The sequence below is a fragment of the Macaca nemestrina genome, chromosome 7, assembly GCF_043159975.1.
Source record: "Macaca nemestrina isolate mMacNem1 chromosome 7, mMacNem.hap1, whole genome shotgun sequence".
Classification (NCBI taxonomy): Eukaryota; Metazoa; Chordata; class Mammalia; order Primates; family Cercopithecidae; genus Macaca; species Macaca nemestrina.
In genome coordinates this window covers 157,452,988-157,477,542 of record NC_092131.1, presented here as the reverse complement: position 1 = coordinate 157,477,542, position 24,555 = coordinate 157,452,988, and the positions used below count along the sequence as shown (strand labels likewise).

General features: G+C 42.8%; 1 protein-coding gene across 2 annotated transcripts; it reads left to right on the top strand.

The window, feature by feature from the left end:
- The first annotated feature begins 225 nt into the window (after positions 1-225).
- On the top strand, positions 226-24,422 carry LOC105491224 (eukaryotic translation initiation factor 3 subunit J). 2 transcript variants are annotated; one of them, XM_011757424.2, is made up of 8 exons: positions 226-387; positions 474-577; positions 12,780-12,834; positions 13,338-13,429; positions 16,468-16,582; positions 19,419-19,580; positions 22,580-22,653; positions 23,353-24,422. In XM_011757424.2, exons 1-8 carry the CDS (start codon positions 345-347, stop codon positions 23,482-23,484), a joined length of 777 nt encoding a protein of 258 aa, XP_011755726.1. In that variant the 5' UTR covers positions 226-344; the 3' UTR covers positions 23,485-24,422. The 2 variants fall into 2 exon arrangements, with proteins under 2 accessions (XP_011755726.1, XP_070923036.1); XM_071066935.1 differs by lacking the exons at positions 226-387; positions 474-577 and adding an exon at positions 662-974.
- Positions 24,423-24,555: the final 133 nt, after the last annotated feature.

The following is a 24,555-nucleotide window of genomic DNA, read 5'->3' as shown; positions in this document are numbered from 1 at the left end:
CCTCCGCCCCCTCCCTCCGCGCCCCCTCCGCGCCCCCTCCGCGCCCCCTCCGCGCCCCCTCCGCGCCCCCTCCGCGCCCCCTCCGCGCCCCCTCCGCGCCCCCTCCGCCCCTCCCTCCGCCCCTCCATCCGCTCCTCAGCGCCACCGACCGCGGTCCCCGCCCACTTCTTGCCCGCGCGCGTCGCCGCCGCCGTCTGAAGGGGCGTGGCCTCGACTCTGCGCACAGTCAGCCACGGTCCCATCCTGCTCCGCGCCGGTCAACGAGAGCAAACCCAGTGACTCACCTCCGCCGTGCTAGCTCCTCGCTAGCTCTTCCCCTCACACACACTCACACCCGGCTCGAGATGGCGGCGGCGGCGGCGGCGGCAGGGGACTCGGACTCCTGGGGTGAGGAGAAGTTGCTGGCGTAGGGCCCGGGCCGGCGCCGGCCTCACGCCATGGCAGGCACTAACGCGGCTCGCTCTCTTCCGTAGACGCGGACGCGTTCTCCGTGGAAGACCCAGTGCGGAAGGTGGGGGGCGGCGGCACTGCCGGCGGGGACCGCTGGGAAGGCGAGGACGAGGACGAGGACGTCAAGGTGGGTGCGGGCTAGGGTGACGGGCAGCGCGGGAGCGGGCTGGCTGGTTGCCGGCCGACGCTGGGCCCTGGGGCGCTGCCGGGGCCTGCGGGCCGTGGGTCCAGGCGTGAGCCTAGGGCCTGGTGGTGCTCTCTTCCCCTCCGCCTGCCGGCCATGTGGGCCGAAGACTGGCAGCGTGGCCTCCCGTACCCCCTCTCCGGTTGAGGGTCTGCTCTCTGGCCTGGATCCCACCCGCTGGCTGGCGACGAAAGGTGACAGCATCGGCCGGGTCGGCCCACGTGCAAGCTTCGCGGTCCGGAGCCTCTCGCAGGAATGAGACCGGGAAGTTGGGAATTGAGCCTTGCAGCTTATCCATATGGAAGGTCTTGAAAGAAGTCGCATGCCTTTTCGAGCTCAGGTCAGCCCAGGGCCAGTAACTCACTTATGAGTTACTGTACAAGTAACTCTACTTATACAGTTTGTTCGAGGGTTTAGATGAGTGAAATATTGTTGTTGAATTTCAACCTTTTTTTTTTTCCCACACGAGACAGGTAGAAACAGTAAAGCGAAATAACTTTTGGCTTTCCCTTCCCCCACCCTGTGGTAAAAAGGATGAACTGAACACTGAGATCGCCCACAGTTAGTGGACAGAAACCCAGGTAGTTCACACCGTGACCTGAGGAATGGAGAGATGTCAGTTACTCAACTACACACATACGACACCTAAGGAAATATTGAAGATTTGGTGGTTGTAGTAGATTACGGGCCTGTGGTGTTTTGTTGTTGTTGTTGGTTTTTTGTCTATGCCTTGTAGATAATCATTTTTACCTCAGTCGTTTGATTTTGAAAACTCCGAAGGGTTCATTATACAGCTTTTAGGTGACATTTACTTCTACGTGTTTTTTTTTTTTACGGTAGTTACAGAAGTCTCAAATCCAAAATGTTAAGACTCTTATTAACAAAGTTCTCAAAATCTTGTTATATTTGTGCAGATAAAGTTTTGTGTGAAATGGAAAATGATTTTTTTCTGTAGTTTTGCCTAATTTAGTGAATTTTTTTCTCCTAACTTATAAGCACAAAATGGAGAACCCTACAAATCCTTCTGCCTGGGCTGAAAAGTTTAAGCTAGATAATCACTATGAACTTAATAGGGATGTTGTTTTGAGTTTTTCTCTTTTCTCCCCAGTCCGATGAGGTTGGATGTGTGGATATCCAATTTATTGACAGCCTGAGGTTTAAGAATGTTGTGAGCTTTGCACACATTGAAGTTAATAAATCGACTGATTATTTGAAGACACTTGGAAGCTTTATTTACATGTTGTAGAAACATGGGACTAGATTGTGTTACCAGCCTCATTACAAGATGTTAGTTATCCCCCTACATTGTAGCAGATTTTCAGTTTTGAGCCTTGGGTTCATATTGGTCCTTTCATTTTTTTCCATGCATATAGGAAGTGGCAGTTAAGACATCTGTTACGAAATTTGGGAATAAGTTAACAAATGCAGAGAAAAGATTAGAGATATTAGGAAAGAAGTTGCAGAAAATGAAGTTTTAATGGATAGTGTAGACTGATGTCATGGAATAACTTCCCTGGGATTAAGGGATCTAAATGGTATCGATCCTGATGAATATAATTTTTTTTTTTGAGATGGAGTTTCGCTCCATGTTGGTCAGGCTGGTCTCAAACTCCTGACCTCAGGTAATTCACCCGCCTAGGCCTCCCAAAGTGTTGGGATTATAGGCGTGAGCCACCGCGCCCGGCCTCTGATGAATGTAATTCTGATCACTTGGAACAAGTTTTGGATATTTACAAGTTGTAAGGGATGACAACGATTATCTTGTCCAGTTGCTCTTTTAGTGCTAAGTTTTTTTTTTTTTTTTTAACTTAAAACAATTTAATCTCTCCATCTAATTTTTTGAGACAAGGTCTCACCAGGTCTCCCAGGCTGGAATGCTGTGGCACGATCTCTGCAACCTCTGCCTCCCTGGTTCAAGTGATTCTCCAGCCTCAGCCCCCTAGTAGGTGGGATTACAGGTGTGCACCACTGTGCCCAGCTAATTTATATATACATATTTTTTTGTAGAGACAGGGTTTCGCCATGTTACCTAGGCTGGTCTCGAACTCCTGAGGTCAAAGTGATCTTCCCGCCTCAGCCTCCCAGAGTGCTGGGATTACAGGTGTGAGCCACTGCATCTGGCCTATTTATTTTGAGATGGAGTTATGAGACTGGCTGAGTTTTGTGTTTTTGGTAGAGATGGGGTTTTGCCATGTTGCCCAGGCTGGTCTTGAACTCTTGGGCTCAAGTGATCTATCCTCCTAAAATGCTGGGATTGTGGGCGTGAGCCAGCAGGCTCAGCCATATCACCAAATTTCTGAATTCTTATGTTTCTGTACTTTTTGTGAGGGGTTGGAGACAAGGCTTAGTTTCCGTGAGGTCTTCTGTTTATGTCAGCATCTAGTACTTAACCTTTAAAAATACAGGTTTAATGTCATTTGTAATGTTCTGGGAAATGAAAGGAAAACTGATGTCTTTGTTATTATAATTTGCTCCAGCACTTTACTATCATTTAGTAGACTTAGTATTTTGCTGTCCTTGACTTTTCAAATAGCTATCTGGCAGTGGCAGAAGTGGACTTAGGTTAAACTGTACAACTATTAATATATATGGAGAGAAAAGGCTGTGCTTTTCCCCAGTTAAAAAGATGAGAACTTGGGAGCATACTTTCCCATCACCCTGGCTTTATTTACCTTTTTTCCTATCCTGATAGTTGTGCAGAGGCAGTGGGAAGAATTGTTCACTTGGCATATATGACTCCTTCCCCATTGCTGGTATGATGTGTAGGATGTGTTGACTGAGAAGGCAGTGAGTACCTACTGGAAGCAAGGACAACATAACTTGTACTCCATTTTACTAGTCTCCTAGCATTTCAGTAGAACAGTTTAGAAGCTAGATTTATTCAAAGGGTGCAGAGTTTGCAGAAACTTCTAGCTGTTCAGCCATCTCAGGCATTTGCCTCTAATCATACAGCATTTCTTTTAAAAGATCCTGAAGAGGCTGAGGCAAGAGGATTGCTTGAGCCTAGGAGTTTGAAGCCAGCCTGGGCAAAATAGCAAGACCCCAATACATTAAAAGAGAGAGTGATCCTAAAGAACAGACTTAGTTGAGCCTGTCTCATCCTACTCGTTCACCCTCTGTTAGGATCCTATTCCAATAAATAGTTTGAATCTACGAGATAAGGACATTTTCCAAGGGTTGGAAACAACTTCTAAAGAATAGGATCTGTATTTTACAGAAATGTGAAATTACTGGGGAATACCCAGAAGGTGGGCATTTTGCCAGTAAATGGGTATTTTGAAGACAGTGTGTGTATGTGTATGTGTAACTTATGAAAAATTCCAAACACTCAGTAGAGAGAAACATTTAATAAGCCAGTGACCCCTCTTGTTTCCTCTATATCCCCACTTTCTTCTTCCAACCAGATTATTTTCAAGAAAATCTCAATCTTATCGTTTCATACCCTGCCACTCTTATAAACTAGCAAGTTTTGAATTAGGAAGCATGTTTGTTATTGAAAAATATTTTCTCGTCATGATGGATCATTGTGAATAAACCGCTTGTTTAGTGTTCAGTGTCTTGATATTGCTTAGCCAGGAATTGAAAGTAGATTGATAACTGTCCTGAATATGAGACAGGTAGGCATTGAGATGGAACTCAGCTCAGTGCTGATCCATTGTAGTATGTTAAAAGCTTAATGAATTGAATTAAATGAAGTAGAATTTACTAAGGCAGGCACCTTGGCTTTTAGACACCCAGGATAATTCCGAGATGGTGGAAGAACATTTTGGCTTTTAAAAAACTGAAAGTTTGCTGGAAGTCTACACTTGCCAAGATCTCGTTGCACAGTTCTGAGTTCTCTCAGAGTAGAACTGCACAGCTTACAGAACACCAATTAAAGCCTTTTTTTCTTTCCAGCAAGAGATTATGTTTTACCTAAACCAAATTATTTAAAGAAAAAAGGAGAAGGAGTATATGTTAGTTCCTAGGCTGTTGCTATAGGGCAAAGAGTTTTATTGCTCATTTGAAGCTACTTCTATTTGACAATCTATAAATATATCTTGCTTAAGTTGGAAAGCATTTTCAGCCCTAAATGTGTTCTCATTGCATGTGACATAATGTAGTTTTATATTATGAAGACAGAACCAGCTAACTACTGGCCACATTGTTAAAAATAAAAAGAAAGCAAGATTTAAAGTTTTCTGCTTTGCTTCTAATAATGTGTTCAATTAGGAAGCAGATTTTAAAGTTAAAAAGCAGCCATCTCTTTCATAGAAATGGCCTAAATGATGGGTGTGTATCTGCAGGGCAAGAGTATAGATAAGCAAGTAGTTTATAAACAGGCCCTATTCTAAGAAGCTAGCCATTTTAGGAGAGCAGCCTGGGTGATTCTTTTGAAGATAAATTGGATATTATAGTTGAAAGATTAATTGGCTGCCAAAAATAATTGGGTAAGGGATTTAATTGGATGTTCATAGGTAGTCTCTTGAATCAAATAACCATTTAGGGCTCTTTGAAGTGAGTTGTAGACTTGCTCCATATTTTAAGTTAATTTTAGCTGTTTCTCTAGGAACCCTTTTTGCATTTTATCTGAATTTGCTGCTGGAATTTACAGACTCCGAGTGTTTACAGAAAATTGGGCATATTGTTTGAAGCAGCATGGTGAACATTCTACCTTAAATCTACTTTTCAGGCACTTAATTTTATAACGATGGAAACAAAAACTCTAATTTCCTGGGGAAAGCTACCTGGCCTTTTGCTTTTATAATTACATCTGTTTGGAAGTGTGACCAGTCTCTTTTGCTGACACTTACTATGCTCCTTTCTTTAGGGGCTTAGTGCTAGTTTGGTAGTAACTTCAGGGCACACTTGTAAGCACTTTGGGGAGAGAGTGACAGTCAAGGTTCCTTTTATGAATTGAGGAACAGATGTCATGGCTCTTCTTGGGACATGTTGATAGAACCACTTCTTTCTTTTTTTTTGAGACGGGGTTTTGCTCTTGTTGCCTAGGCTGGAGTACAATGGCGCGACCTCAGCTTACCGCAACCTTCGCCTCCCGAGTTCAAGCGATTCTCCTGCCTCAGGAGATTCTCAGCCTCCCGAGTGTCTGGGATTACAGGCATGCACCACCACGCCCAGCTAATTTTGTATTTTTAGTAGAGATGGGGTTTCTCCATGTTGTTTAGGCTGGTGTCGAACTCCTGACCTCAGGTGATCCACCCGCCTCAGCCTCCCAAAGTGCTGGGATTACAGGGATTACAGGTGTGAGCCACTGCACCCAGCTTTTTTTTTTTTTTTGAGACAGAGTCTCACTCTTGTCTCCAGGCTGGAGTGCAGTGAAGTGATCTCGCTTCACTGCAACCTCTGCCTCCCTGGTTCAAGCGATTCTTCTGCGTCAGCCTCCCAAGTGGCTGGGACTACAGGTACATGCCACCACACCCAGCTAATTTTTGTATTTTTAGTAGAGACGGGATTTCACCATGTTGGCCAGCTTGGTCTCGATCTCTTGACCTTGTGGCCCGCCTGCCTTGGCCTCCCAAAGTGCTGGGATTACAGGCATGAGTCACCACTCCTGGCCAGAACCACTTCTTTTGCTACTAAAATCCATTCTGTGATGGAGTAGAGAATGTCAAGGTAGCTTCATTATGTCTGCATTGATGTGTGTCTGGGGTAAGATTTATGCTTTGATGGGAGAAACTAGGGACAGGGATAGAGGTGGACATACAGTTGGTGTGAATGTGCTGAGGGAGCTGTAATATGGGTGGGCTGGGGGTGATGTTTTTCTGGAAAGGGTAACTGAGGAGCATCAACATTATACAAAAATGCTCCTATGTTGAGTTTGTTTGTTTACCTTGGGGGTATTGAGATGGAGCTCCCTATTTTCAGCCATACTTCTTCTTTCTTGACCTCTTAGTACCAGAGGCTTGCAGACCAGTTTTTTTCTTTTGTCTTTTTTTTCTTTTTGTTTTAGGTGGAGGCTTTCTCTGTTACCCAGGCTGGAGTGCAGTGGCGTGATCTCGGCTCACTGCAACCTCTGCCTTCTGGGTTCAACTGATTCTTGGGCCTCAGCCTCCCAAGTAGTTGGGACCACAGGTGCACACCACCATGCCCTGCTAATTTTTTTTGTATTTTTAGTAGAAACGAGGGTTTGCCATGTTGGCCAGGCTGGTCTTGAACCCCTGACCTCAGATATTCCAGCCGCCTTGACCTTCCAAAATGTTGGGATTACAGGCGTGAGCCAGCACGTCTGGCCCAGTTTCTTAAAATTAGTAGAAAACTGGCCGGGTGTGGTGGCTCACGCCTGTAATCCCAACACTTTGGGGGGCTGAGGTGGGTGGATCACCTGAGGTCGGGAGTTCAAGACCAGCCTGACCAACATGGAGAAACCCTGTCTCTACTAATAGTAAAAAATTAGCCGGTTTGTGGTGGCGCATACCTGTAATCCCGGCTGAGGCAGGAGAATCGCTTAAACCCAAGAGGCGGTGAGGTTGCAATGAGCCGAGATCGTGCCATTGTACTCCAGCCTGGGCAACAAGAGTGAAACTCCGTCTCAAAAAAAAAAAAAAAAAAAAAAAAAAAGTTGGGAGGGGCCAGGCACGGTGGCTCACGCCTGTAATCCCAGCACTCTGGGAGGCTGAGGTGGGCAGATCACGAGGTCAAGAGATCAAGACCATCCTGGCCAACATGGTGAAACCCCGTCTCTACTACAAGCACAAAAATTAGCTGGGTGTGATGGTGCATACCTGTAGTACCAACTACTTGGGAGGCTGAGGCAGGAGAATCGCTTGAATCCAGGAGGTGGAGGTTGCAGTTGCAGTTGCGGTGAACCAAGATTGTCCACTCCAGCCTGGCGACAGAGTGAGACTCCGTCTCCAAAAAAAAAAAAAAAAAAAAGATCGGTAAAGAACCACTACAAGCAATTTAAGTGAGAAGGTTGGTAACCAGTATACCTCCAGCTGGGCATATCTTAATATGTGTCATAATCCTTCCCTTTAAGGAGATTCCCAGTTTCCAGGAGAGGGACTTAGTTCCAGGTTAGTTATTTTATACCTCAGGACTCAGGGAAGAAGTCATATTTACTATGATACTATTTTTATTATTATTTTGCATTGTGAGCTGCTTTATTCCAGTGAATTAAATTGTTTACCAGACTGAATTTTCTAAGCAAGTGTTTAAAACATACTTTTTAAAGACTTTCCTTAACACTGTGTTTTAAAAAGCCTTAAACGAAGCTGTTTACATGTATACATTTAAAGGACGAATCTCAGCATGTTACTCTAAAGATGGGTTGTAAGCTGTTTTATTACAGTGAACTGAACTCCACCGAACCACGAACTTTGTAGGCAAGTGTTTAAAACATGCTTTTTAAAAAAGTAAATCATTTTTTTATTTTTAATAAAAAGATCAATCAAATGTTGTTATTTAAAACTTTTTAAAAATTGTTTTTACAATTTGACACATAATGTACATATTTATGGGGTATATTGTGATGTTTCAATGCATGTATACATTGTAATTACTATTTCATCATTTTAAACATTTATCATTTCTTATTTCTTTTCTTTTTTTTTTTTGAGACAAAGTCTGTCTCTGTCGCCCAGGCTGGACGTCTGCCTCCCGGGTTCACGCCATTCTTCTGCCTCAGCCTCCCGAGTAGCTGGGACTACAGGCGCCCGCCACCACGCCCGGCTAATTTTTTGTATTTTTAGTAGAAACAGGATTTCACCGTGTTCGCCAGGATGGTCTCGATCTCCTGACCTTGTGATCCGCCTGCCTCGGCCTCCCAAAGTGCTGGGATTACAGGCGTGAGCCACCGCACCTGGCCCATTTATCATTTCTTTGTGGTGTTAACATTCAAAATTTTCTCATGGAGCTATCTTGAAATATACAACATTGTTATTAGCTATAGTCACCTTACTGTGTAATAGAATACCAGAACTTATTCTTCTAAGTGTAACTTTGTACTATGACACTTTAAATAACTTTGGTCCATTCAGAGCAGGTCCCTTAGTTTTTCACTGAGATTGTGGGATGGCTGTGTCTGGGCCTCGGTTTCCTTTTCTGTAAAATGGGGGGATAACACGACCTTCCTTACAGGACTGTTATGAGAATTAACCTTGTTACTACACCTGTTGCTCAGAAGGGTTGTAAATATGCACCTTCTGGAAGTAAGCAAATGAACTGAAGCACTGCCGCATATCACTCACAGATCCAGCCTTCCTGGGTTCTGAGAAGATTTAAACAACAAAAAATGCCTAGTAATTCACCTCTATTTTTAGCTCTTTGGTTCCTTTTGTACTTTGATGTATTAATATAAGCACTTAGCAAACTAATGGCGAAATACAAACATTTGATCTCTAATTTCTAACTCTAGTATCATAGTTATTCAAATAATGACTAGCTGGTTTGCTCTCAATCTGTTAAAACTGCGAGCTGTGGGTTAAATTGCTGAAGTAAGGTGAATATAAAAATACATTTACTTTTTTATACAAAGTTCCTTTCATTATGCTTGCAGACCGTATGACAGCCTTAATCATGATATTGAATTTTTAATTTATTTAGTGGACTTAGAGATTTTTATTAAGAATCAAGGCTTGGTTAGTTTATATTCCAGGCTGATACAAATTTGTGACCCTTTGTGTTATGAAACCAGAAGCTTGGTGTCATAGTGTGGCATATTAGTCATATTAGTCAGCCTTTGCTTCTTTAGTAGCGTCAGGGCCTCTTGCCTTGCATTTGCCATCTTGCCGCTCAGCTTCAAATGGCATATCATAGTGTGCCTGGTGGTTGCTGAGACAATGGCCAGGCTACCTATGATTAAAACCATCTTTAATCATAGGGCTCTGTCTGTCCCTATTAAACTTGAGCCTTCTAAGTTCTGTGAAGCTTTTAGAAAATTGTGTTTGATAATTGGTTTATATTTAGCTCAGTGATTGAGTTAGGCATAGAAAAGACAGTGTAGATCTTTTTTTTAAGACAGTCTCTCTTGCCCAGACTGGAGTACAGTGGCTCGATCCTGGCTCACTGCAACTTCTGCCTCCTGAGTTCAAATGATTCTTGTTCCTCAGCATCCTGAGTGGCTAGGATTATGGGCGTGCGCCACCACACCCACCTAATTTTTGTATTTTTTAGTAGAAATGGGGTTTCATCATGTTGGCCAGGCTGGTCTCAGAACTCCTGGTCTCAAGTGATCTGCCTGCCTTGGCCTCCCAAAGTGCTGGGATTACAGGTCTGAGCTGCTGCACCTGGCTAGATCTATTTTAAAGTGCCCTGAGTTAGAGTGGAATCCATGAAGGCTTGATCAGCTCTTGACTTTTTTTTTTTTGAGACGGAGTTTTGCTCTTGTTGCCCAGGCTGGAATGCAATGGTGCGATCTCGGCTCACCACAACCTCTGCCTGCCAGGTTCAAGTGATTCTCCTGCCTCAGCCTCCCGAGTAGCTGAAATTACTGGCATGTGCCACCACACCCAGCAAATTTTGTACTTTTAGTAGAGATGGGGTTTCTCCATATTGGTCAGACTGGTCTTGAACTACCAACCTCAGGTGATCTGCCCACCTTGGCCTCCCAAAGTATTGAGATTACAGGCATGTGCCGGCCTTGACTCCTTTTTTTCAGAGTCTTGCACTGGACCTGGGCTGGAGTGCAATGGTGCAATCTCAACTCACTGCAGCCTCCCACTCCTGGGTTACTCCTGGGCAACGAGAGCGAAACTCCGTCTCAAAAAGCAAAACAAAAAAACCCCCAGTATGGTACTGGTGTATGGAGAGACAGTAGATTAGTGGGATAGGATCAAAAGCCCGGAAGTAGACCAAGTATATATGAACATTTAGTATATGGTAAGTCACAGGGTATCTTAAAAATTTTTTTGCTGCAATAGAATGCAATAGACGGGGTATTTTATAAACAGATTTATTTCGTATGGTTATGGAGGCTGAGAAGTCCAGTATCAAGGTGCTGGCATCTGGTGAGTGCCTTCTTGTGCTATTATCCTGTGGCAGAAGGGCAAAAGAGCACAAAGGATTGCAGAACTCATCCTTTTATCAGGTATCTACTCCTAAGATAAAGGTATTAATAATCCATTCATGAGGGCTTTGCCTCTAATGATTTCTGAAAGACCCTACTTCTCAACACTGTTGGATTGGAGATTCAGTTTTCATCACATGAACTTAGAGGACACATTCAAACCATAGCCCAGGGAGAAAATCATTATTTATTAAAGGTTTTTTAATAAATGATGCAGTGACAACTGGGTAGCCCTTTTGGAAAAAAATACAACTAGATTCGTGTCGCACGTCATACACAAGACAAAAACTCCAAATAGATCAGAGATCTAAATAAAAAAACAACGAAACCCTACACATTCTAGAAAAAATTGTGGGTGAATTCTTAGGTGTAAGAAAAGACTTTATGGCTGGGCGAAATGGCTCATGCCTGTAATCCCAGCACTTTGGGAGGCTGAGGCGGGCGGATCACCTGAGGTTGGGAGTTTGAGACCAGCCTGACCAACATGGACAAACCCCGTCTCTACTAAAAATACAAAGTTAGCTGGGCGTGGTAGTGCATGCCTGTAATCCCAGCTACTTGGGAGGCGGAGGCAGGAGAATTGGTTGAACCCAATAGGCAGCAGTTGCAGTGAGCCACGATCACGCCATTGCACTCCAGCCTGGGCAACGAGCAAAACTCCATCTCAAAAACAAAACAAAACAAAGAAAAGACTTTCTAAGTGACTTGAAATCCATCCAGAGGCAATGGAATAAAAATCTGGGACTAGGTGTGGTGGCTCACGCCTGTAATTCCAGAACTTTGGGAGGTCGAGGCGGGCGGATCATGAGATCGAGACCAGCGTGACCAACATGGTGAAATCCTGTCTCTACTAAAAATACAAAATTAGCCAGGCATAGTTGCGTGCGCTGGTAATCCCAGCTACTCAGGAGGCTGAGGCAGGAGAATCACTTGAACCCAGGAGGCGGAGGTTGCAGTGAGCTGAGATCGCGTCACTGTACTCCAGCCAGCCTGGGCAATAGAACAAGACTCCATCTCAAAAAAAAAAAAACAAAAGAAAAAACAAACTCTTTCTACTAAAAATACAAAAATGAGCCAGGCGTGGTGGTACATGCTTGTAATCGCAGCTACTGGGGAGGCTGAGGCAGGAGAATCGCTTGAATGTGGGAGGTGGAGGTTGCAGTGAGCCGAGATTGCACCATTGTACTCCAGCCTGGGCAAGAAGAGCGAAACTCCGTCTCAAAAAAAAAAAAAAACAAAAAAAAAGTCTGGTAAATTTTACTGCACAAATTTGTTGGGATGCATAGCACTTCATGGGGAAACAACAGAACATTCCATCCAGAAAGCAAGAATGCCCATTACCTCTGCTGCTGTCAAACATTGTACTAGAGGTTTAGCTGGCCCAATTAGATAAATCAATTGTGAGGGCCTAAGGATTGGTAAAGAAGTAGAGCTATCTTTTGTTTCCAGATAAGGCAGCATACCTGGAAAACCCTAGAGAAGCAATGATAAATCTAACTTAAGAGATAAATGAATTCAGTAAGGTAGCAGGATATTAACATATAAAAAAGCCAGTAGTTATTTTTGTTTATTTATTTTGAGACAGGGTCTTTATGATAGTGAGTTGCCCAGGCTAGAGTGCAGTGGCACTGTCATAACTCACTGCAGCCTTACGCTCCTGGGCTCAAGTGATGTTCCCACATTAGCCTCTCAAGTAGCTGAGACTACAGGCACGTGCCACCACACCCAGCTAATTTTTTAATATTTTTTTTTTTTGTAGAGACCGGGTCTTGCCAATATGTTTTTATACACAAATAATAGCCACTTAGAGGACATAATAGGAAAATACCCTATTTACAATAGCAACATGCAAGATGATACTTAGGAATAAATCTAAAGAGAAATGTGCAGAGTCTCTAATAGGGAAACCACTTTAAAACACTTCTGAAAGATACAAAAATGTACTTGATCAAATGGAAAGACAGCTGTTATTCTTGGTTAGGGCAGCTCAGCATTATAAGATGTCAGTTCTCCCTACATTAATTTAAAAAGTTAATGCAGTACCAAAAAATACCAACCAACTTATTTCTCTGGAGTTAGTCAAGTTGATAATAAGGTTCACACAGAAAAGCAAGAATTATTAATGGAAGTCTTTTTCTTTAGGATAACTGGGATGACGATGATGATGAAAAAAAAGAGGAAGCAGAAGTAAAACCAGGTGAGCCACTGGGGTACCTCCATTTTTGTTTTTATGTCTTGCTGAGCATTTGTGACTTGTATTAAGACAAATGACAGAATGCTCACAAAATGGGAGATTTTGGTATTTAGAAACCAAGTGTCCTTCCATTCCCACTTTATTCTGTTTTCCCTGCAACTTTTCTGTATCTCCTCAAAATATAATCAGATTAGATACCTGCTGTATTTCTGTGTGAGTGCTAGGTATTGTTAGGAGGAAAGGGTAGAGGTTTTGGCATTAATTATAGTTGAATGATCTAAGCCCTGCCTATAGGACGGTGGGGAAATATGAAGAGATATTTGGATCTTAGGGGTCACGTTAGAGAGGAGAAGGAGTCGTCCCAGAAGTTTCCCATTATTTGTGAGAAAAATCACTGTTTGAAGCTGGGAAAGGTTTGGTCTCTTAACAGTATACAAGTATCATGTCTGTCTCATCAATAAATGGAAAATAGTATAACTGTGAATAAAACTTATTTTTACTTTTAGAGGTAAAAATTTCAGAAAAGAAAAAAATAGCAGAAAAGATAAAAGAGAAAGAACGGCAACAGAAGAAAAGGCAAGAAGAAATTAAAAAGAGGGTAAGTACCGTTTGTTTTCTAAAATACAGAATTCTCACATCGGTAGTGGTATAGTTTCTAACAGGCTGCAAATATTACCTAGCAATTTGAAGGGCTCTGTAAAGACTGTAAGTGGATACCATAAGGTAGGTAAAATCCAAAACAAATTGATTTATGGTTTTTGCAAAAACAGAACCCAGTTTTATATATGAGTGTCTTTTAAGTTTTCACAAACATTCAGGAACAGTCATGATAGTGCAGTGACTACAGTCAGTGATTTCTGCCAGTGCCTGTAGTTCATTCTAGTCAACAGGATTAGATTTTTTTTTTTTGAGATGGAGTCTTGCTTTGTCACCAGGCTGGAGTGCAGTGGCTCAGTCTCGGCTCAGCGCAACCTCTCTGCCTCCCGGGTTCACGCCATTCCCCTGCCTCAGCGTCCTGAGTAGCTGGGACTACAGGAACCACGGCCAGCTAATTTTTTGTATTTTGATAGAGATGGGGTTTCACCATGTTGGCCAGGATGGTCTCAATCTCCTGACCTTGTGGTCTGTCTGCCTCGGCCTCCCAAAGTGCTGCGCTTTCAGGCGTGAGCCACTGTGCCTGGCCAGGATTAGTTTTTATTTGCAGTGTATATATTGAACAAAATACAAAAATTGTTCATTTCTGTGTCATGTAGCTATATAAATGTATTTGTTTTTGATTATTTGGCACAGGATCAGAAATATTTGTGTGGTTTTTTTGTTATTGTTTTTTAGACAGAGTCTTACTCCGTCACCTAGGCTGCTGGAATGCAGTGGTGTGATTTTGGCTCACTGCAGCCTCCATCTCCCAGGTTCAAGCAATTCTCATTCCTCAGCATCCCAGGTTGGAATTATAGGCACACGCAATCATGCCTGGCTAATCTTCGTATTTTTAGTAGAAATGGGGTTTTGCCACATTGGCTGGGCTGGTCTGAAACTCCTGACCTCAAGTGATCTGCCTGCTTCGGCTTCTCAAAGTGCTGGGATTACAGGCATAAGCCACCACACCCAGCCTATTTTCTATTTCTTTTTTTTTTTTTTTTGGAGATGGAGTTTCACTCTTATCACCCAGGCTGGAGTGCAATGGTGTGATCTCAGCTCACTTCAACCTCCTCCTGGGTTCAAGTGATTCTCCTGCCTCAGCCTCCAGAGTAGCTGGGACTACAGGCGTGTGCCACCACACCCAGCTAACTTTTGTATTATCAGTGGAGATGGCATTTCACCATGTTGGCCAGGTTGGTCTCGAACTCCTGACCTCAGGTGATCAACCCGCCTTGGCCTCCCAAAGTGCTAGGATTATAGGTGTGAACCACTGTGCCTGGCCTATTTTCTATTTGAGAACACATTTACATGGTTCAAAAATTAAAACAGCCCAGGGTGGTTTGCTCACTCCTGTAATTGCAACGCTTTGGGAGGCTGAGGTGGGACTATTGCTTGAGTCCATGGATTTGAGACCAGCCTGGACAACATAGGGAGACCCCGTCTCTACAAAAAGTAGAAAAATGAGCTGGGCATGGTGGTACATGCCTGTAGTATCAGCTGCTTGGGAAGCTAAGGTAGGAGAATCACTTGAGCCCAGGAAGTTGAGGCTGCAGTGAGCCATGATTGCACCACTACACTCCAGCCTAGGTGACAGAGCAAGACCCTGACTCAAAAAAAAAAAAAGAAAACGGCCGGGCACAGTGGCTCATGCCTGGAATCCCAGCACTTTGAGAGGCCGAGGTGGGCAGATCACAAGGTCAGGAGATCAAGACCATCCTGGCTAACATGGTGAAACCCCGTCTCTACTAAAAAATACAAAAAATTAGCTGGGTCTGGTGGCAGGCGCCTGTCGTCCCAGCTACCTGGGAGGCTGAGGCAGGAGAATGGCGTGAACCCTGGAGGCGGAGCTTGCAGTGAGTGGAGATTGTGCCTGGGCGACAGAGTGAGGGTGACAGAGCGAGACTCCATCTCCATCCTGGGCGACAGAGTGAGACTCCATCTCAAAAAAAAGAAAAATTATATCCTAGTATAAAGAGAAGATAGATACACACTAAGCTGTCAGCTGTCATCTCAGAGAAGTGGGTTTGGGAAACAAATGACATCTACTATTATATCTTTAAAATTTGTTATAATGATACTTTTATAATTATACAATATGATGAAAAGGGGAAATGTTTTGAACCATTCTGTTGGACATTTAGGTTGTCTGTAAATTTATTTGAAATTATGAATAATACTCTAATGTACATTCTTGGGCTTATATATTTGTGTGCATCTTATTTCTTGAGGTAAATACCTAGAAGTAGAATGCTTGATTAAAGCATGTAAAAGTATTATTTAAGACTTGATACATATTACCAAGTTGCCCTAGAAAGGTTGTTCCAATATAGTTTTAGTAGCAGTGTATGAAAGTAATATTTTTACCTTTTCCACAGTCTCAATTTCTTATTTTTAAAAAAGGCTATAGAAGTAATCCCAGTCTTCCTGGGTACAAATCTGTCACATTACCAGCCGTGTTACCTTCTATTATTGTGGGCAGGTTGTTTCTCTGTGCCTCCATTGTTTATCTTTAAAATTGGGTTAAGAATATCTAAAGTGGACTGGGCACAGTGGCTCATACCTGTAATCCCAACACTTTGGGAGGCTGAGGCGGGCGGATCACTTGAGGTCAGGAGTTCAAGATCGGCCTGGCCAACATGGTGAAACCGTGTCACTACTAAAACTACAAAAATTAGCTAGATGTGGTGGCGCACGCCTGTAATCCCAGCTACTTGGGAGGCTGAGGCACAATAATCATTTGAACCCAGGAGGCAGAAGTTGCAGTGAGCCAAGATCGCACCACTGCACTCCAGCCTTGGTGGCAGAGTGAGGCTCTGTCTTTAAAAAAAAAAAAAAAAAAAAAAAAAACACTAAAGTGTTTAGAGGAATGCCTGAAACAGTAATTACCAGTGTTCACTTTTATTTATAATTATATATGCTTAAGAATTCATACAATACAGAAAGGTACTGGGTGCATCATAATCCCAGTGCTTTTTAAAAACTTTTGTCTCATTTTAGTTAGAAGAACCTGAAGAACCTAAAGTGCTAACACCAGAAGAACAATTAGCAGATAAACTTCGGCTAAAGAAATTACAGGAAGAGTCAGACCTCGAATTAGCAAAGGAAACTTTTGGTAAGACAGGAGTATGATTGCAATACAGTATTAAACTGTTACAGGTGAAGACCCCAGAAAGTTCAGAAAACATCTCCTTTTCTTAAAAGAAACATGATACTGGCTAATGTAGATATTAGAAAGCAGTTTTTAATCTCTGTGTATATTTGAGATTTCATTACATTTTCAGATTTTTGAATGATTGTTTTGAGTAAAAGATTATTAAGATAAGTCATTTATAGCAATGCAAGAAGGGCAAAAAGGAGTAGACTCAAATGAAGTACACTGCTGCGTAGAATATTTTTATCAGCTGGATGAAATTTGCATGAAATGTGAGGTCTGTAGCTTTGAAATGGACTGTAGGGCTGTCCTGCTGTCTTAAGACTTAGACAGTAGGATGTTGCTCCAGGTGAAGCATGCAGCTTTTTCTGTGCCTTCTTGTGCTCAGTGTCATTTCCTTCTGCAATCCTTCTTTGCCCTTACCATGCCCTGTCTTTAGAGGGCCTCCATTTCTGTGTGTGGTGTCTGCAGCTGTGGTTAGTGCATGAGATAAAAGTGCAGCATCCTATAAATAGTTACATTCAGAGTGTTCCAGAGTAAGAGACATGGCTAGAGAAATAGTCAAAGCCTTCACTTCATTTAACCAAGTTTGTCATTACCTGTTGAGTACTTTTCAGAGTAGAAGATCATGTTGAAACAGTTAAATCATTGCAATTTATAGCCAAGAAGGAAAGCTCTAGTTATTCTGATACGTCTCCCCCACCTTCATGCTTTCTCTACTCTAAACAGATCAAAAGGCTGACTGTAGTGATTGTTTTCCTTTTCATGGCGAAGTGTGACCTTATCTGCTAGTGGATCTGTACAAATACCGGGAGTTGCTGTGAATGCTCCGTGCACCATTGTATGCTTGGCAGGTCTTAACTGCACTCGTCTAATTATAGAGGGTTCTTGGCTGTTATTATGTGTCTTCCTAGGATGGTAAAAGCTGCCCATGTGTTTATTAAAGAGGCAGGTTTATGAAGTGTGCATAAAGCCTAGCATGGGACACCTGTTACAGACTAAAAGGTAAAAAACATGCATTCATACAGTCATTGTTAATAGGATTTTACTGTTGTGTTTCTCATACTAAAATACCACATGTGATATTGTTAATAACTAACATACTTGACATGGAGGATACAGAAGCATACTTATCTTAGTCTAAAACTCATGTGGGCCAGATTTTTTTTTTTTTTCTAACAGGGTCTGGCTCTGTCACCCAGGCTAGAGCACAGTGGTATGATCTCTGCCTCTGAGCTCAAGCCATTCTCCCACCTAAGGCTCCCAAGTAGCTGGGACTACAGGTGTATGCCACCACGCCTGGGTAATTTTTTTTTTTTTGGGTATTTTTTTGTAGATAGAGGGTTTCACCATGCTGCCCAGGCTGTTGTTGAACTCCTGAGCTCAAGTGATCTGCCCGCTTTGGCCTCCTAAAGTGTTGGGATTACAGGCAGGAGCCACCATGCGCAGCCCAGGCCATATTTCTTCTATTGGGATATAACATGTTTACCCCTTTTTAGCTTCTGGAGTTAGACAAATACTTTCACAGGATCCATCTTTGTTTCTTACTCTTTTTGTTCCATCTCTCCCCACTTTACTGTGGGAGTGTTCTTGTACAAGAACAGAGTATCCCTTTTGTAATGTAATATGTTGTTTTATTTTTAGAGAAAGGGTCTTGCTCAGTCATCCAGTCTGGAGTGCAGTGGCATGACCATAGCTCACTGCAGCCTCTAACTCCTGGGCTTAAACAATCTTCCCACCTCAGCCTCCCAGGTAGTGAAGGCTACAGGTGAATATCACCACACCTGGCTAATTTTATTTATTTTTTTGAGACAGAGTCTCACTGTGTCACCCACGCTGGAAGGCAGTGGTGCAGTCTCGGCTCATTGCAACCTCTGCCTCCTGGGTTCAAGTGATTCTCGTGCCTCAGCCTCCCAAGTAGCTGGGATTACAGACACATGCCACCACCATGCCTGGCTAATTTTTGTATTTTTAGTAGAGACGGGGTTTCACCGTGTTGGCCAGGCTTGTCTCTCGGACTCCTGACCTCAGGTGATCCACCTGCCTTGGCCTCCCGAAGTGTTTGGATTACAGGTGTGAGCCACTACATCTGGCCACACCTGGCTAATTAAAACAATTTCTTTTTGTAGAGATGAAGTCTTGCTGTGTTGCCCAGGCTGGTCTCAAACTCCTGGCCTCAAGCGATCCTCCCTCTTAGGCCTCCCAAACAAAGCGCTGGGATTACAGGTGTGAGCCACTGTGTCTGGCCTTGATACATTGTTTTTAAATGAATAAAATACTTAATTATAAAGAAAACCTGTTATATAGAAATAGATGTCAAAATACTAAAATGACAATTTGTGATACAGAATTATGTGCTTCCTTATTGATGCATTAAATAAGGTATAGTGGCAGGTCTAATAATGTCATTTGAGAGTAATGATGACTGAACAATATTAATATTGTAAGATATCTGTAATGTCAGGAGAGTGTGTGTAATCTCTCCTGGTAAGTCAAGTTTTGCTAATACCACTGTGATTTGTTGCCAGTCAATTGAAACGGAAGGAAATGCTGAATTACGGGTTAATAAAGATGTGACTGTTTTTCTGATTTAAGTTCGTAGCCCCCCTGCCCCCAACCCCCACCCCGCCCTGTCCCGCTCCAGCCATTCTATCCAATGACTCCAGTGGCTTCAGGTTCAGAGCCTCTGCTTTAGAATGAAACAACAGGGTTATTCACATAGCTGATTGGCTTGTAAGGTTTCAGTTTTAAAAATCCTAACCTCCTGATACTTTTCAGTGCTTCTTTTCTCCTGCAGGTGTTAATAATACAGTTTATGGAATAGATGCTATGAACCCATCTTCAAGAGATGACTTTACAGAGTTTGGAAAGTTACTAAAAGATAAAATTACACAATATGAAAAATCACTATATTATGCCAGTTTTTTGGAAGTCTTAGTTCGAGATGTGTGTATTTCATGTAAGTAATTCTAATCTCTAGCCCCTCTGGGTAGATTTTTAGTAGGATGTTATCTTCAGGAGGTTGAAGGTTATTTTTTATTTTCAAGGATACTATAATACAGACTTATGATTTGCTGTTTTAGCAATTACCTTGTGAATGTTGGGCTGCAGATACACAGTGAATTTGAGTGCTGGATCTTTTTGTTTGTAGGAGGACTTCTTGTTTTACAATGGCTTCCTTAAGAGATACCTGGGCTTGTCAGCAAAGCAGCTAGTAAAACACTGGCCCATTCTTTTTATCTGATTATCACTTGAGAGGGGCTGGGAAGTATCTTTTGAGGGAAAAAGGTCTCTGGCCCTGTAGGATTTGGGTTGGGTGAGACTTTGGCCACTGGTTTTTACACAGCAGAATTAGACAAGGTGCAAGTTGCATGACAGGGCTGGCACCTATTCTCTGGGTCCGTGGTTGTGGTGCCACACCTTGACAGGAGTCATACATTTCAGGGCAGGGTGAATGGGAGTGACAGCCATGGGTGGTGAAGCAGGAATGTATGGAAGGGACTGGTTTTGCTAGTATTTGCAGTTTTTTTTTTTGAGATGGAGTCTTGCTTTGTCGCCCAGGCTGGAATGCAGTGGCACCATCTCGACTCACTGCAACTTCTGCCTCCTGGGTTAAAGCAGTTCTCCTGGCCTGGCGCAGTGACTCACACCTGTAATCCCAGCACTTTGGGAGGCCGAGGTGGGTGGATCACGAGGTCAGGAGATCAAGACCATCCTGGCTAACACGGTGAAACCTCATCTCTACTAACAATACAGAAAAAAAAAAAAAAAAACTAGCTGGGCGTGGTGGCTGGTGCCTATGGTCCCAGCTACTTGGGAGGCTGAGGGAGGAGAATGGTGTGAACCCGGGAGGCAGAGCTTGCAGTGAGCTGAGATCGCACCACTGCACTCCAGCCTGGGGGAATGAGCGAGAGTCCATCTCAAAAAAAAAAAAAAAAAAAGCAATTCTTCCACTCAGCCTCCCGAGTAGCTGGGATTACAGGTGCCTGCCACCACGCCTGGCTAATTTTTTGTATTTTTAGTAGAGACAGGGTTTCACCATGTTGGCCTGGCTGCTCTGGAACTCCTGACCTCAGGTGATCCCCCCACCTTGGTCTCCCAAAGTGCTGGGATTACAGGTGTGAGCCACCACGCCCAGCCTATTTGCAGTTTTTAAGATGGAGAAAGAGGAATCCTCTACAATGGATTGGGTTTTCTTTGAGAAATATCACTATGCTGAGGGCTCTACATTTGATTGGTAACGTGCCCAGAGTTGATATTTTATTCTGCATGTACTATTTTTTTCTGGTTTTTGGAGGTGTTCTCTTACCAAAACTGAACACTTTCTAGTAGCTAAAAACTGGTGTTTCTTTCCAGCTTCATATTTTTATAAGGCTGATAATGCTGTCCACTGAACAGGACCATTTCGTGGTGGGACATGGAGATGGTCACTGTTCTCACTCTAATTCCCATGCAAGAAAATGGAGACATGATGGGATAGGGTGTTGTCATTGTAGGTTTAAGAACTGTCATTCCGGCCGGGCGCGGTGGCTCATGCCTGTAATCCCAGCACTTTGGGAGGCTGAGGCCAGTGGATCACCCGAGGTCAGGAGTTTGAGACTAACCTTGCCAACATGGTAAAACCCCGTCTCTTCTAAAAAAAAAGAAAAATACAAAAATTAGCTGGGCATGGTGGTGTGCACCTGTAATCCCAGCTACTCAGGAGGTTGAGGCAGGATAATACTTGAATCCGGAAGGTGGAGGTTGCAGTGAGCCGAGATCACACCACTGTACTCCAACCTGGTGACAGAGCGAGACTCTGTCTCAAAAAAAATAAAATAGGGCCAGGCGCGGTGGCTCAAGCCTGTAATCCCAGCACTTTGGGAGGCCGAGACGGGCGGATCACGAGGTCAGGAGATCGAGACCACCCTGGCTAACACGGTGAAACCCTGTCTCTACTAAAAAATACAAAAAAACTAGCCGGGCGAGGTGGCGGGCGCCTGTAGTCCCAGCTACGGGAGGCTGAGGCAGGAGAATGGCGTGAACCCGGGAGGCGGAGCTTGCAGTGAGCGGAGATTGCACCACTGCACTCCAGCCTGGGCGACAGAGCGAGACTCTGTCTCAAAAAAAAAAAAAATAAAATAAAATAAAATAGGCCGGGCGCGGTGGCTCACGCCTGTAATCCCAGCACTTTGGGAGGCCGAGGCAGGCGGATCACCTGTCAGGAGATTGAGACCATCCTGGCTAACACAGTGAAACCCTGTCTCTACTAAAAATATAAAACATTAGCTGGGTGTGGTGGTGGACGCCTGTAGTCCCCACTACTTGGGAGGCTGAGGCAGGAGAATGGCATGAACCCAGGAGGTGGAGCTTTCAGTGAGCTGAGATGGCACCACTGCACTCCAGCCTGGGCAACAGAGTGAGATTCCATCTCAAAAAATAAAAAATAATATAAATAATAATACTTGTCATTCCATGTTTATTTGTCTGTTCTCACTGATTACTGGGGGTATGTTAATGGAAGGGCATGTTATCCTCTCCCATTTGTTTAGACTAAGGAAGGACAGTAGGAAGCATTGTGAGCTATAAAAGACAGTTTCTCTTTGGTTGAACAGTGGTGTGTTGGTGATTACAGGTCATCATTATAAATAAATTTTATTTTCAAGAGACTGGGTCTAGCTGTGTTGCCCAAGCTGGTCTCGAATTCCTGGGCTTAAGTGATCCACCCACCTAGGCCTCCCAAAGTGTTGGGATTACAGGCATGTGCCACTGTGCCCGGCCACCTTATGTTTAAAAAGAAGAAATTCATGGTCCTTTCATAGTTACTGAAGTTTAACAATGAATAAATTGGATTTCTCATAACACTTTTGGAATGTACATTTTGGGATATATAGATATATGTGGAATGTATATATTTAGCTTTAAGTTTTCAAAATGCTTAAAAATTCACATTTAATGGTATGCCCTTTTTTTTTTAAGTGGAAATTGATGACTTGAAAAAAATTACCAATTCACTGACTGTGCTTTGCAGTGAAAAACAGAAGCAAGAAAAGGTAAGAGCAAGCTGTGTAGGGAAATGTGTATTAAATTAGAGTGGGGTTATAGGTCTAACATTCAACAAATGTAATAGGAGCCTGTCCTAATTACTTAAAAGTCAAGCAACTCACTAATACCATTTAAGTTAGACTAGAACAGGAGTATGGGTGCTATTACTGTCCTTTTGTTTCCAGACATGTTCCCCTTTTCTGAGTTCATAGAAATTGCTGAAATCATAGACTGGGTTCATATACTAGCTCTGCCACTCAATAGCTATAGGTAAATCAGCTTTTCTAAGCTTCAGTTTTCTCCCTTCTAAAATAGGGACAATAATACTCACTTTGCAGAATATTTATAAAAGTAAGAGAAGTATGTCAAGTAAAGGTTAGCTTTGTGAGTTAAAACTGGGGGGTACTTATTCACACTTTTCTAAATTTGCTTCAGTGAAGTTGAGGCTTTCTACCAATAACTTATAACCCCTGCTGGTGGGCTAGGTATCCAGAGCAGGAACAAGGACCCAGATCAAGTTTTGGAGAGACTGACTCTGGGAGACCTTTTAGAGACCTGTTCAGGTCCAAAACATGTAGGCTCGGTTGTCCCTTACGGAACTAGTGTGTCTGGGACCAAAGGTTTTTGTGTGTCTGTGAGGGTTGCTATACCAGGTAAGATGCCCATAGCACATAAAGTTTCATGAATTAACTCTCTTTCATCTTTAGCAAAGCAAAGCCAAAAAGAAGAAGAAAGGTGTGGTTCCTGGAGGGGGATTAAAAGCCACCATGAAAGATGATCTGGCAGATTATGGTGGTTATGATGGAGGATATGTACAAGACTATGAAGACTTCATGTGACATTTTATCTTTTCTTGGTATCATCTTTATGTTGCCCACAATCCCTTGAACATGTAGCACAACTTCCTTTCCTTTCAGTTCTGCCAAATGCTACAATCAGAAGTGCAGTATATTTTGTGCTGGTTATTTAACCCCTTGACACTTAGGTGCTAATGTGCAAATGAGGGAACTTGGATCTTGCTGCCAAGGGGTTAAAATTGGAACCTAAGTTGCTACTAAATCATAGTTCAAAACAAACCTAATAATGTTGTCATTGTTGCTATCTGATTTCATAGCAGCAGTCACTAAATAAATTGGAAACAAAAGGTTGCAACATGACAAAAAAACTGTGTAGTATTTACCAGCACCATTCAGTAATACAGCCTTAACCATACCTCCTTGAACTACTTCGTAACTTGTCAAGAAAAGCAGTTTGCAGCAAGGGCATGTGGTGTGCACCTAGTATTAAAATTGCTTTGTCTTAAAATTGAATATGAGGATATTAAAAATACATTGTGAAGAAGACTGCTTATCTCAGAGTGAAGATACTGCGGCTGAAAAGCACTAGTTTGATATAAAATTAAAATGACCAAAACCCTCCAACTTTGAAGCTAAAGAAGGTAACCTTTCCATTATTGCATTACATGTTGTGGAATCTCTTCAGTGCAAAGACTGTCTAGTTATTTATCAGGCTATTTCTACTGATGAAGTGCTTCAGGTGGGGGAGGGAAACATTTTTATTTGACTGATTTAAGTGTCTGAGAAACAAATCTTTGTTCTCTTAGGCTGCAATGGAACAACTTTACCAGGGTTTTGGCATTTCCTTTCCTTTATAAAACATGCTCAGCAAACTGCACCAGTTAACTACAGTTTGGTAAATTGTTATGTTAACAATTATGACATCTGCAATGTTTTATAAAGCAACTAATTTAATAAAATCACTATTGTGAGGACTTAAATTTTGTGTTACCTCCCAAGAGATACTTTTTGAGAGTATAGAACACAGCTCTTGGGATTACAGTTCTCTACATACTAAATCTTAATAAATGCTTGACATAGTTACAGCTTTAAAACGAGTGATTTGCCAGGTCC